The sequence below is a fragment of the Alexandromys fortis genome, unplaced genomic scaffold (assembly GCF_014885135.2).
Source record: "Alexandromys fortis isolate MF-2015 unplaced genomic scaffold, M_Fortis_MF-2015_v1.1 scaffold_105, whole genome shotgun sequence".
NCBI lineage: Eukaryota > Metazoa > Chordata > Mammalia > Rodentia > Cricetidae > Alexandromys > Alexandromys fortis.
This window is the reverse complement of record NW_026068011.1, coordinates 3,403,064-3,416,536: the sequence shown is the minus strand read 5'-3', so window position 1 is coordinate 3,416,536 and position 13,473 is coordinate 3,403,064. Positions and strand designations below refer to the sequence as shown.

The 13,473-nt window shown below is 36.6% G+C and overlaps 1 protein-coding gene across 1 annotated transcript in view; it reads left to right on the top strand.

Annotated features, from left to right (window-relative positions):
• Ctnna2 (catenin alpha 2) overlaps positions 1–13,473 on the top strand; it is a 983,267-nt gene that overhangs the window by 901,949 nt on the left and 67,845 nt on the right. Inside the window, exon 12 of the mRNA XM_050162003.1 lies at positions 8,030–8,181. Within this exon, the coding sequence (XP_050017960.1) occupies positions 8,030–8,181 (152 nt within the window). The remainder of the gene's footprint in view (positions 1–8,029; positions 8,182–13,473) is intronic.

The window sequence follows — 13,473 nt, the reverse complement described above, 5'->3', positions numbered from 1 at the left end:
TTAACAATCAAGAAAATGCCCTACAGACTTGCCTTTAGACAATCTGATGAGGTCATTTTCTCAATTGAGGTTCCTCTTCTAGATAACTCTTTCTTGTATCAGTTGACAAAAATCAACAGAGTCAGGACAGCTCACCAGACAACTGTCTTTATTTAGAGTAACAACTCTAATGAGTAAGAAAGGGGAGTAAGGCAGAAATTCATTTCTTTGTTTACCTTTCTTTCAGAAGTTCTGTCTGAGCTCCTTTGTTGTATTTTGCTGGTTACAGTGGTGTTAGTAGTTCTAGCCCATATTCCCAATTTGAGACAAAGAAACATTAATATTGAGAGGGTATGTTGGGAACGGGGCCATCTTAAATTCTGCTTCACCACATATACATATTGGTGAAGTCATTTGGGTGGGGGACACATTGATGAGTAACATGATTGAGATATGATAGGATGTATGGAAAAATTAATAACATGGATTATATAGCACCATATTTATTTTCAGGCACAAGGGCCCTATTTGTGTAATTGTTTCCAGAAGGAAAAAGATACATGAACTCAGAACAGAGCCAGGTGGTTTGTGGTCAGAAGGGAATGAAAAATTAGCAAAGCTATATAGTAAAGTAAGGAAAGTCTAAGATTGACTTAAGGTGATTGTGAATGTGGGTCTTCAGTAGAAAAAGACAGGCAGACTGCAGAAAAAAAAAAACTTCCATGCAATGAAAAAGTCATAATGTATATGTCAAAGGGATAAAAAACTGAATATTGTGTCAGGAAATAAATCAGTTACATTTGGTGTAAAGATTAATGCTATACTTAATCATAGGAGAGTCTACATAGCCGACCATCATAAAGGCATAACTGTTTAGAGTGTGCAAAATCACACCTAGTAGTCAAAGGTGTAAAACCTAGAAGAACTTAGATTTTGAAGCATTTTGGCACTCCAAGAGTCCATCTACCATTACAGGGAAGCTGCATCTATACTCAGTGGAGCTCATGGATCAATAAGTACTTGTAGAAATGAAACAGTATTCACAAAGAAGGCTTATAGTCATTTTGGCTGATTGTAATCAGTGATAGGTGGAACTCCAGTGACAACATTTCTAAAAGAATCCTAAACTCATAAATTTTAAAATATCTTTGTAGGCTGAGGTTGAAGCTTCCATTGAAATCCCTCTAGTGATAAAGGGTTGTGAAGATTTTTACAGGGGTAACCAGCTTGCATGCATTTTTGATTACTTTTGGCTGGAGCTGAGGATATTTATTGACAGGCCACAGCTTTGGTTTGGGTTCATACTTCTGCACAGGTGATCACTCTGAACTTCTGATTCAAATCATCTCCTTACCACATGCTTCACAGATATGCAGATCCTTCAAAGATAAATTCTGGGAAAGCCAGTCACACTTTCCTTCAGACAAAGTTACACGTTTAATATTTTTAGCTCTCCTAATGTATAATTATGGATAATTGAATTTTCCCTTGACAATATCTAATAGAAACTCTTTTGGAGAATGGATGCTTTATCTCTATGCATGCTATCAAACAGTTCTATGTTGGAAGGAACACTCAATGGCTCCAAGGAGTCTCTTTAGATTAATTCTTTGCAATCTCTTTTACTCTAGTAATGCCTAATGTGTTAGCTTTTTCCAACTATGAAGATGGTTAGTGTCTGTTTTCAGGGATTATATTATATTATATTATGCAGTGGAAAGAACCACAATTACATCCTGGTTCTGATCCATTGTTTTCTAGGTTCATGCAAATGTTGTTATTTCCTAGGTTTCACATTAACATTTAGCAAGCTGTATGTTTTTCTAGAGTGTTTTTGTCCACTTTCTCTATATTTTATACTAAAATTTGGCTAATAAAAGCACTTTCAGTGTGTGGCCTGACACCACCACCATCACAGATGATCCTTCTGTAAAGAGATTTGCCTGTTTGGCCTTAGTGAATTAATCAAAGGCAGAATTAGGATTGTTTTTCCTTGTCATTGATGAACCTTCTCTCAAGGAAGCTTAATTATAAAAGGACTACAAGCTCATCTTTCTGAAAGGGTCTCACACCCAACCAGGGCAACCACTACCAAATTGTCTAATGGCCCTGAAAATCTTTGATGAGATTCTGAATCAATACAGTGTAATAGCACCACAAATGAATGGGAAACGTAAGACTCCCTGTTTTGTCTTGGAGATACTCAAGGACAAATGAATTCTTTCCTCTGCCCTTTGCTTATGGTTCTCTTTCCTTTGTTCCTGATTGAGTAGGTTCTCCAGTATTCAAAAGTATGACAGAGCTTAAGATGAAAATGAATGTGGGGAGGATTCAGGCAAACTAATGGACATATAGAAACACTAGGGACTAATCTCTTTTCAGTGTACCAACTGGAGATGGAAAGTTGAGGAGGCATTCACCTCACCATGGAGAAGGAAGAGTATGTCTTTCCATTTGAGAGAATAACTGCTCATGCCCAGATCATCAGCATGACTCCCCAAACCCCCGCCACCATGTCCTATTTGGCAATAGACGTAACTCAGTTGAATTATAACATTTGAATTTGTGTAGGGCTAGGCCATGTGACTAAACCAGAAAAGGAAGTCAATAGTGTTCAGACATCAGATGCTTAGCTACATTAGCATTATTGAGGATCACCAGAAACTCTAAGTCTGGAGCATAGATTTGCTTCCTTCCTCAGAAACACTAGGCCATCTGGCTGTGCTTCTTTCTCCCTAGCATCAGTTAACCTTGTTCTTTTCCCTCATGGCTGTCAGCAGTCTCATTTGCACTGTAACACAGCTTGCCATTCCTGTAAACGGAATCACCCTGTGCTCTGAATCTTCACCTCTGGAGCCTCTTGGGGAAATTCATTTCCAAATCCTCACCCACGGTTTAGATCTCAATCGGCACTCGAATAGTATGACCTTGATTTTTATATGCAATATTAACTTCAATTTCATTCCTCTTAGAAGGTCATCGTTTTGGAGCCCAGTATGCAACGTGCATGCAAAAGTATAGTTACAATGTAAGTTCGCTTCTGACTTTGATCACCCTTTTAGGGTATAAGCTATTAAGAACAGTTCAGCATGCTGCTAAATAATTGCAAAGTGGTTCAAAAACACCTATATTTTGGGTGCAATTCAGAAAGAAAAAAGCTTCTAATTATATAAACCTACATCAGCAACTCTGTTGATATATGAAGTGAGAATCACAAAGGCAGTGTTAAGCCTTGTCCTAATTAGGAAGAAGTGAGGCCTGTATCTGATTTTTTTCCTATCTCAATATTCTGAGGAAAGGACATCTTTTAGACATTATCAGGATGTTGGAAGAATTCATAGTGAAACTGAGAACCTCCGGTCCAACCATCATGGGTCTTGTGGTGTAACTGTTTTGTTATAAATAATTTTACTATGTTAAAATTAAAATCTTCCTTTTAATTTAAACAGAAAAGGGGAGGCAATGTGGGATTTTCCTCTGTATGCTGTGAATACTATTGATTAATAAAGAAATTGCTTTGAGCCTATGGCAGAGCAGGGAAGAACAGAGCTAGGCAAGTATGGGGGTGGGAGTGGGGAGAAGGATGCTAAACTAAATGCTGGGAGAAAGAGGGCAGAGTCAGGGAGAAACCACATAGCCTGCCAGAGACAGATGCTGGAACTTTACCTGGTAAGCCATAGCCTCGTGATGATACACAGATTAATGGAGATGGGCTAGTTTAAGATGTAAGAGTTAGCCAGAAATATACTTAAGCTATTGGTCAAGAAGTGACTTAATTAATACAGTTTCTTTGTGGTTATTTCAGGGCTGATCAGCTGGGAACAAACAAGTGGCCTCCTAAAACAGTCTTCTTTCATTAAACCTTTGCTTTCCTGATTTAGGACTATATGTAAAGCAAGAGGGAGACAAACCAGGAGGGAGTAGCAGTGGAAAGAGCTGAGCTGTGTTGGGAAATACATAGCATGTGGCCTGGCCTGGGAGATAAACTTAGAACTGGAGCTCAAAGGAAGCAGTTATTGCTCTCTCCCTCACCATTTGCATCTTGGTAAACTGATTTTCTCAAAAGCACCTATCTCTGCCTTCTCTGATGATACCACAACCAGCAACATGGTCATTCACTCCAGGGTTCTACCTGCAAGGTCTCACAGAGGGATTTCTTATTCCATGCTGGTACAAGCCAAACAGCTTTCTAAGGAGTGTCCCTCATTTAAAATAGTGCCTTTATGAGTCTACTTCACATGGATGTTTCCAGAGAACACTATTCAGTGTTATATAGCCAGTTCAGGAGCTCTTCCCTGGAAAAACTATTTCTCTCTCACTCTCAACATTTCTTAGTTGCCTATAGTTCTTTGTGTAGGGTTGAGGATTTGAATTTTTTTCCTCTGTGCACTTTCACATGTTTATTGTTCTGCTCAGTCCAAGTTTAGGTATCATGAGCTCCTTACAAGTTTAGTGAGACTTTATGAATATAAACCCTGATATTTTATGGTTTCACTTATGTATTTAGGAATAGATGTGTGTGTGTGTTTGTCTGTGTGTGCACGCGCGCGTGCGTGCATAACAATTAATGAAAAGGGAAAAAGAGGCCCTAAATTTGTAAGAGAGCAGGGATGGGTATATGGAAGGGTTTTAAGTGAGGAAAGGGTAGTGAGAAATGATAAAATCTCAAAATACAGAAGAAATAATTTTTACAACGTAGCTCTTTCACATTATCTTTTTCTCTGTGTTCCTTGGCTCTGAAGTCTTGCCAACACTTCATTTTCTTGCTTACATATTTCTTAAGGATAACTTTGCACAGAGCAAAAAGGGCACATATTTTCCTGCTACTATAAGACTTACAAAAAGTATTTGTGAAGATAACAATGTGTTTATGGAGGTTGGCCTCTAAGTGATAGGCACTACTTAACTTAACCATCTAGCCAAAATTAACATAGAAAGCTACACAATGGTTTATTCACAATTTCTCAGTGACTTCCTATTTTAATGCAATTGATCAGACTACTTTACATTGTGCTGTGGTTCATAAAAGAGAATTTTATTTTTTTTCAGAGCCTTACTCTACAAAGAAGTATATGACTTATGGAAAAACTCATTTAGTTTTTTTATATATTTTTTGAACAATTTTTATTATGCATACCAATCACAATTAACTTTTAATTCCTTTAAAAATACTTGAAATATAAAAAGATCCAAAAATTCAAGAGCAAAGGTTAATATACCAGATACAGTCTCCTCCTTTAAGGGAAACACTGTGTTTAAGGCAGTATATAGTCTTTCAGAGCGTGTATAACACACAGAAACACATGCATGCTTAAATCATGTGCTCTACTCCTATGTGCATGTTTCTATTATCTCACAAGTGATTTTTATCTTGTTTCAGTTTGTGTTGCCCACACAAGCTTTAACTTCAGGACTTTGATGTATCAGTTGTCTCTTAGTTTGCACATCTGGGTTTGTTTATGCCACACAGATCCAGTACCCATGGACCTAGAGCAAGTGCCTCACAGTTGTTCTTCTTCACATCAGAATAAGTCTGGTTGTGTATATCAGAATACGTCTGAGGCGTGGTGTATTAAAAAGAGCCTGTAAAAGTAATTCTTTTCATTTTCAGTTATTGTATAAGTTCTTCTTCTCAACTCTTGACCTATAAAGATAGACACACAGAGATCCAAAGAGATTGCTTATGACTCCAAGGTGAAGACTGATCAGCTTGCCTAGTCATCATCTCTATAGAAGCTGATATTTTGCTATGCCCTAGCTCTTCACTTGGAAGTATTGCATGGTAGTGGTGGCCAAGAAGATGCATTGTAATTTTCAGTCACAACTATAGTAGATGTGTTTTCTCTGGCCATATTTTCATAGAATGATCATGCTTCAAATTCCTTGTCGATTCTTATGTTTATGAAATGATATTTTATTGCTGTTTTAAGTTAAAGATGTCAAACATGTGACTGTGTATTTATCAGTAATATGGAATTATTTTCTGTGAATTTGCTGATCAGTTTTATGTCAATTTGTAGAATGTTTTTTACTTACATGTAACAGCTCTGATTCTCTATATCAGATATATGAGAGAGCAATGAACTTTTAAAATTACATATTATTTATTGTGTGTATGTCTGCACATGCATATGCTGCAACATTTATGTGGAGGTTATAGGCTAGCTTGCAAGAGTAACTGCTCTCCTTCTCCCATATAGGTACTGGGAATTAAACTCAAGGCTTGCCAAGCCTGGCAGGAGGTGCCTTTTCCCACTAAGCAATCTTACCATCCAGAAAATGAGAGAAATTTTATATATCTAAGTACTACTGACAGCTGCATATAAACCTGTAAAGTCATCTAGAGCCACAAACATGCCAGTTTAAATATCAAATAAAGTGGAATTAGTATAACTCAGAACTCTCTGCCAAAGAAAAATAGTTATGATTTTATTTAAGTAAAACACTCATTTCTAAATGTCAAATTCATATAAAATATTCTCATACTCAAATAGGTCAATTCCAGTGATCTTCATTTTTCAGTCCCATAAAAAAGTTCATTCTCAACACAAAGGGATAACTGAAAGAACCCAGGTTTCTTTTATCGGTTTTCAAAATAAAAGTTTTTAGAATTTTATGTTGAGTTGACATGGGATAGTTACACATTTTTATGGGGCATGGTTTGATGTTCTGATACATATATGCATTTTTATTGACAAAAATGTGTGTAATTAGAATGCTAATCACTTCAGATTCAATTCAGTCATGGCAAAACAACTAAATGACCCCAGAATTCTTACCACACAGTTACAGCTCAATGGTGATATGGGAAGCTCAGGTGGTATGGAGAAGTAATCCTCATTATTCACATGGGAAAGAAAAATTGCCCAGTTCAAAGCTTGGTTTTCATAGTTATTGTTGCAAGAATGCTTATGCCTCCTTCGACCTGTACGTTCCTTCCCCAAAAATCATTTGACTTTTTCTAGTACAGGTGAATGTTTCTAGGAATTATGTAGTTCGGGGTAGTCTGACCATAGAGAGTAAATGAGCAGAATTTCCCACACCAGGGATTAAAATGAATGTCACAATATTCAAGAGGGTTAAAATGGGAATAAAGATGAACAAGGCATGAAATTCGAAATGGATGCAGACAAATTATGTTTCTGTTTTATTGTCCCTGTAAATAAAATGAGTTGTGCTTTTGGCTTCCATCTGCCACAGGAGTGGGTTGCTATGAGATAACAGCTTAGAAAATTGAATTATGATTTTCAAGAGTCAAAAAATTAGCACCATTTTCTTTTTCAGAATCTGTAGAAATATTCCAGACAGTCTAGTGAACTTACTTTCTGCTGGTGTGTGTGTGTGCAAATTTGTTCTCATGAGAAAGGGCATCAGCTTTTAAGGAACTTAAACATTCATCTTTTCTCATACCAAGGTGATATTGATAAAAATAGGTAACCTATTGATCTTCTTTTCTACTTACAGGTCTTTCTGCTGAGTTAATCCTATTTTACTTTGTTCACTCAAATGGTCCTTCTATAACATTCCTCCTTCTACATCCATTTCTTAATTCCTGTATTTCCATCCAAATGTCTGCTATACACTTTCTGTTTATAACTTCTGGTATTAATTAGATGTTTGTTGATGTTTTCTAAGGGCAGTTTAAGAGTGATAGTTTTGTGTGAATTATAATACTGAATCCAACTATTATATAGACAAAAAGAAGGCTTTAAAATATTAAGAAAATTTGGGCAAATTTTCACAAGTGGGAACTAACAAAATTGAAACTCAACTCAGGTTACCATAAATGTGAAATTTATATGCATCTCCTATCTTGTACCATCTTGCATGGATGGCTGTCATAAGTTTCTTTTTCTTTTATTTCCAAACCATCATCTTGCAAGAAGTAATAGTTTTCTTTCTTTTATTAAGGTAAGTGACACAAGATAACTAAATCAGACCTTTTCAAGACTGGCCCAAAAGGCCTACAATTAACTTTGTCCAGTAAGTGGAATGATGGACAGCAAGAGAAAAGTTTTCTCATTTGCTGTCATTTCTTTTGTTCATCCAGTGATGCCACGCTTTGCTGAACAAGTTGAGGTTGCCATCGAAGCCCTTAGTGCCAACGTCCCTCAACCATTCGAGGAGAACGAGTTTATTGATGCCTCACGCCTCGTGTACGATGGTGTTCGGGACATCAGAAAGGCTGTGCTGATGATCAGGGTATGTGAAGCTTTTAGAGAGTCCCCAGAAAATTTGATGTCTTCCTTGTTTTTAGTTATTCAGTGTAATCTGCAAAAAAATGTTTGATCTCTAGCATATTCTTATCATGTGGGCTTTTTGCATATAAATGGATGAGTGTTTCCCAACAAGCCCAGTTCAGTACTGAATGTTCTGATATATTCTAGTTCCTTCTGACATGCATTTTTTTTCCTGTAAGTTTCATATAATTTGGTAGAATCCCTGCTACTTTCCACTTGTGCCTCTTGCAGACACCATCTTCACACCTGGATCACTCGAGAGTCATGACTTGTTAAGGAGTGAAGTATTTTTACCTTAGTACTGTGAATATAGAAGCAACAAAATTAGAGTTTATTATGCATAAAGCAGGATAGTCTTGTATGAAAGCTCCTCCCATAACCTACCTCATTAGTTTTCTTTCCCCATGTTTTTATGTCAAGCATGTGTGAGTTTTTACCATTATTGTCTAAGTAATAAACCATACAGCAAACCTAGAAGGTACACATTAGAGTTGGCTTTAAACCTATGCTGTATCATTTGTAACTTGTTCTGTCCACCCAAAATATGAGTTAATCTATCTCTAAGACCCCTACTTTACTCCATATAATTTAGCTGCTGTATATTTCATTGTAAGTTTTATGTTAGTTTGTGACTTCTAAACTTACCAACCCCTTAATAAAATATATTGTTCAAGTAATGTCATTAGTAATGGAGCTTTTCCTTCCTTCAAATAAACAACATACATAGAAGGATAATTGAGAGGAAATATGTATCAATTAAAATTTGAGAGATGAGTTTCTTCAATAGCTTCCCAAGGGCATACTGACCAATATAATCATGATAACCAATTTTTATATTATTATTAAAAACTGAAAGCTATACTAAAGAGTAAATGCAAATGAGTGGTTGGACAGTAGCCTCCGTAGATCAAAGTACTTACTGTGCTCAAAGAGGATATGAGTTCAGTTGTCAGCACCTCTAATGGATAGATCACAAATGCATGCTAATTCCGGTTTCACATGACGAAATTCCCTCTTAAGGCAGTATACACAAATGGTACATGCAGTTAAACAGGCACATGTCTATACTTATAAATGAAAACACCAATTTTTATTTATTTTAGAAGTGGTAAATGAAATTAATTATAACACTTTCCTTACAAGATGTATCCCTGATATTACTGTTCCAGCATGCTGCACCAGTCTCGTTTAAAGCACACAATAGCTTTACAGAACTAGTGGATGAATTAGCCAGACTCCTTAATCACACACTCCAGAGCTATTTCTGGAGCTGACTGATGAAATCAACTTTAAAAGACTATAACATTCAATAAAATTTCATCAGGTCATATTAATTATACTAAACACATAGAGTTCAAGTTTGGACTTAGGGGACTTGAATTTCTTGTGCATTTAATTTACCCATTCTATAACTATGACACTCTGACCATCTTTCAAGACTTGGCTAACCATATTTCCTTTTATGACTATTACTTTCTTTAGGCTAGAAGTTTTTGGAAAACATGGCTGTCTTTTCCTGCCTTCATTGGATTCTACTGTTTGACATACATTGAAAGAGACAAAGACAGACAAAGGAAGGGAGTAAGAGAGGGAGGGAGAGCCGGGCGGTAGTGGCACACACCTTTAATCCCAGCACCTCGGAGGCAGAGGCAGGCAGAGTTCGAGGCCAGCCTGGTCTACAAGAGCTAGTTCCAGGACAGGAACCAAAAGCTACAGAGAAACCCTGTCTCGAAGAGGGAGGGAGGGAGGGAGGGAGGGAGGGAGGGAGGGAGGGAGAAAGAGATGGTGAGAGTATCTGTGCCCAAACTCAGAAGACTGAAAGTTGATGGAGAAAAACAAGGTAAGACAATTAGAGTATGGAGGGAAAGGATAGTGCGTTTTTAAAGACATGTTCCCATTCTTTGCTAACTTGTGAAATAAGGTAACAGACCATGAGAGTTATGTTTGCCAAGTGTTCTGCAATAAAGCCTACTGTAATCCTCAAGACACATTCCCTCTTTTGCCAGTTTTTTTTGCTTTGTTAGCCTTCACATTTTTGTGACAACCATTTGTCTGAAAGGCTGAGGAGGTTTATAGCCATCATTCATTTTTTTTCACTTACAAGCCATAAAAAATCCACAGTTTTAGATAAAATGCTATATAGTCATCACAGGGAGTGTCATTTCTCCCATCTCAACATTTTGAAATAAATTGCTTAAAATTTAGGAAAAGAGACTATATACAGTGGATATAAATTTTTATTTTTAAAGACTTTATCCAGTCAGTACATAAATGATTTTCTTTGTATTTAATAAATGTCAAGATTTCATTTTAATATAATTATTAAGTCTATATTACTTAGGAAATTCTATTGTATAAGGTTAGAAAAGAATGATCGGGGGTGGAGTTGGTGCTTTTCCTGACATCTGACATGACTGTGTAACCTCCTCCCAAACTGCTGATTGTACTTCACAAAAGAAACACATCTCTTTAAAGTCATTTAAAGGAGTGATAACTGCAGAAAGGACCATGAGTCAAATTCTCCATTAGCTTGCCTCTCAACAATCAATACATATTTAATGGTGATATTTTTGTTTATGAGCTCAAGGGTAGCTCCAGGCAGCCGTCAGATGTAGACAAAGTTTGTGTTCTCTGGGTTTCAATCTCACTTTCCAAGATCACTTACCTGTTGTGGAACAGGTCTTTCCCCTGAATTCATGAGCCACGTTTTCATTTATTTTTTAACCAAATATATTCCCTGTGATGGGCAGACACGTAGAAATTTTCTCATTATCTTCACAAGGCATTAGAAAAATAAATATGCAAACCAGGGTAACCATTGCACATCGATCTCCTCATCCACAGCAGGTATGTTTAAGCATACCTCTCTCTGAATAATTAGTTCATTAGTACTGAACCAGTGAAATGCAAGGTTAGGGGTATATTTTTGTGAGTCTTTGATCATATTTTCTTTAAATGATCAATATGTACCCCCTTCCATATATGTGTTTGTCTAAAGACACTGTGCTACACATATATTATTGAGACTGAAACTCAGACACCAACACAGACTCATACTGGAACACAGTTTATCCAATGTGGGTGTTTTCTCAGACTACATGATTCAGGAATATTAAATTCACCACTACCTTTGCCAAGTTTGACAAGCTTTCAACACTGCTTTTGATTGCTTTTTTTAAACAGAGAAGTCAGCCCAAACCACATAAAATGTGGCACTAAATAGACCACGGAAAGGACAATTGTTCAAAGTATGAGTGTTCAAAACCGAGACAGAGCCCTGCCACGTTTGAATTTAGCCGGAGATACGCACTTTAGTGTCTTGGAATAACACAGATTACTGACTTTGTTGATAGTATTACAAATAAGATTTTGTGAAGAGATAGATTCACAAATGCGGAATATGTAGGTATTGAGGATCAAGCACACACTTAAAATTTGTTTGCTAATATACATGAGTAGTAGAAAAAGAGATTTCCTGAATAAATTGGGAGTATGGGGTCCTTGGGAGAGGGTTGAAGGGGAGGGAAGAGGCAGGGAGGGGAGCAGAGAAAAATGTAGAGCTCAATAAATATCAATTAAAAAAGATACTTTTCTTTACTCTTGGAAATTAGGATGAGTAAAAGCGTAAAAAAAAATACTATTGGGAATTAAGTATAATGGTTAGGTAGTATCTTGGTCTTGAGACAGCTACATTAGATAAAAGAGTAGTTTTCTTCTATAATATCTCTACACAAAATATTTTTAATTAATCATTCTTTCTTTGAATATTTATGTATGGGGATTTCAAAGGCAGAGCAAGGAAATAGTAGGGCCTGGGACAGTGGTTTGATAAAAATCTGTAGTTCACTGTAACTCTCCTGTGTTATGTATCAAAGTGCTTTGGAGCATTGTTAGATATTTAAAATTCTTGGAAGTAATATGGAAGTTTGGTTTATATAAGAAAGAGAAGTTGAGCCGGGCCTTAGTGGCGCACGCCTTTAATCCCAGCACTCGGGAGGCAGAGACTGTGGATCTCTGTGAGTTCATGGCCAGCCTGGTCTACAAGAGCTAGTGCCAGGACAGGCTCCAAAGCTACAGAGAAACCCTGTCTCGAAAAAACTAAAAAAAAAAAAAAAAAAAAAAAAACTAAAAAAAAAAGAAGAAGAAGAAGAAGAAAGAGAAGTTGGGGTGCTTCACAATTTAACCATTAGGTTGACCCATGTGTGCTGATGCCGTGGTGTATTTGTGTAGCTAAGTATGTAGTTATCCATTTGATAAAATGCCATCGTTAGAATCAGTGTGATCCATATCAATCCTAATATTTAAATATGTATTGTAATGTTAGTTAGGTCACACAGATGGGTTAGTTGGGGTAAATGGCTTAATCATAAAGACTGCTAGAAATTTTCTTTTATTTAATTGTTGTTCAGACTAAACACACCATGAAAGCATTGAGACCATGAGGATGCTATGAAGTAGTGAAGTACAGAATTTGTATTTTAACTGTAATTTGTGGTCATCAGCTAATTATTTTCTCTGCAAATGAAGAAAACATTATTACAGCTAAAGTCAAGGACTTTCACAGACCTAGTACTTGGCAAGTCCATTCAAGATTTTCTTTGTATCATCTGCTCATTTGAGGTTTCTTCCAGTTGGTTAATAATGTGGAATTTGTTAAAGAAGTGAATAATATTAAAATTTCAGTAGAGTCAAAATATTTCTCCTAACAATCAAATGAATGGTAGAAAGCTACTTATATACCTTGTTTTACTTTATTTCTCCTAATCACTGTCCTATGTAGATCCCTAACACCATCAATGAGAAGTAATTTTTATGCTCCTTTTAGTGGGAGATGAAATATCCCATACTGTTATATCTACCCTATACATAGGTAAACAAAGACAATATTTTCTTTCTTACATTTACAGGGAATAAACAAATATATTCAATGCCAATATTACTATGTTACTAATGTTACTATGGAAGTAACAGAGGCAGGGTAAGGGAGAAAGAGCTCAAGGAGAGCACAGATTTTCTGAAGAGAAGTTGAGAATGAGTCAGAACACAACTAAACAGAGCCTGCTTTCTGCAGAGGGACGATTTTGTAGTTGGTCAAGATGACATGAGAGCCATTGCAGGGTTCTGGATAGGGACTTGGCATGATATATCTCAGATCTGAATGAAACCCCTCTGACAATACTGGCGGGAATAGAGTGTGGAACGATGGAACACAAGAATGTCAGGGCTCAGGGGAAAGAACACTTTGGAGGTGTTC